General features: G+C 54.6%; 2 protein-coding genes across 3 annotated transcripts in view; one reads left to right on the top strand and one right to left on the bottom strand.

Moving 5' to 3' along the window:
* The window catches only part of ndufaf7 (NADH:ubiquinone oxidoreductase complex assembly factor 7), a 4,296-nt gene extending 3,579 nt beyond the window's left edge, over window positions 1–717 (top strand). For both annotated transcript variants that reach the window (XM_017302146.1, XM_008396961.2), the window contains one exon: window positions 115–717. In XM_017302146.1, coding sequence (XP_017157635.1) covers window positions 115–336 — 222 coding nt within the window. In that variant the 3' untranslated portion in view covers window positions 337–717. The remainder of the gene's footprint in view (window positions 1–114) is intronic.
* Window positions 394–1,135, bottom strand: part of LOC103457088 (serine/threonine-protein kinase D3) — a 25,024-nt gene continuing 24,282 nt past the window's right edge. The window contains exon 19 of the mRNA XM_017302089.1: window positions 394–1,070. Coding sequence (XP_017157578.1) covers window positions 897–1,070 — 174 coding nt within the window. The 3' untranslated portion in view covers window positions 394–896. The remainder of the gene's footprint in view (window positions 1,071–1,135) is intronic.

Consider the following 1,135-nt stretch of genomic DNA (forward strand, 5'->3'; position numbering starts at 1 on the left):
TTCTGACCCACAGCATGCAGGTGGGTTCTGGTTCTGACCCACAGCATGCAGCTGGGTTCTGGTTCTGACCCACAGCATGCAGCTGGGTTCTGGTTGACTCCAGGTTCTGTCCAGGTTCTGCTGAGGAACTGCAGCGACCCGTCCAGCAGGAAGCAGCTGATCCGGAGCTACGACCTGCTGACAAGCCCCGCCCACATGGGCGAGCGCTTCCTGTTCCTGTGTCTGCTGGCGCCCGGCCGCCTCGCCGCCCCGCCCACGCCCACCGGGCTGAAGCTGGACAGGAAGAGCCCCGCGCCACTTCCTGTGGCCGGCTTCTCCGAGCTCCGCCTCTCCTGACCCGGATCAGAACCAGGTTTAGAACAGAATCAAGTAAACGCTGCGACAGACTGAAACCAGTGTTCCCAGTTCAGTTTTAATGGTTTTGTGCTACAAAAGTAGAAAAGTTCTCAGGTCAGTCAGTGAGGAAGAGGAAGCAGAGATCCGCCTGGCTCTCCGACCTCGGTTCAGATTACACGTCAAGACGGATTTTATTTTCAGATCTGAAGCTGAACTGATGTTTTTTCTGCTGCTGAAACAGGAAGTGAGTTCCTGGGATTAGGAAAGTGTTTCTGGATTAATCCAGGAAGTTAATCAGCAGAGTGGAGCCTCTGATTATGGATTATTAGATGAAGCTGTGAACGGCATTAGTGGTTCTGAAAATAAAACTGAATATAAATTAAATTCTGTTGTTTTTCCTACTGCAACCTGAGGGGGCGCTGCTGAGTCCTTTATGTCAGCCTGTTGAATAGGAGAAGAAGCCCTGATGCCCATCACTGGACCTGGTTGGGGAAACACAACCAGTGTCCGGGTTGCCTCTGCAGCTTTGAGACAGCAGGTCGTCATGGTAACCGCTTCCTCTAAGGGTCCTCGTCCATGTCGTCCAGGTTGGGAGACATGATGAAGTGGGTCGGGTAGTGCAGCCCGCGCTCGTCAGCGTGCTCCTCCCAGCGCGCGTCGTCGCTCTCATGGGTGATGTAGCGCTGGCCGCGCCGCGTCTCGAACTCCCGCAGGTCCAACCACGTCTGGTAGTCCTGCAGGGACAAGACGGGGACGTATTTAGCATTAGCCACACACTCTGTTGGTGTAGCGCTTTAGC

The sequence above is a fragment of the Poecilia reticulata genome, linkage group LG21, assembly GCF_000633615.1.
Source record: "Poecilia reticulata strain Guanapo linkage group LG21, Guppy_female_1.0+MT, whole genome shotgun sequence".
Classification (NCBI taxonomy): Eukaryota; Metazoa; Chordata; class Actinopteri; order Cyprinodontiformes; family Poeciliidae; genus Poecilia; species Poecilia reticulata.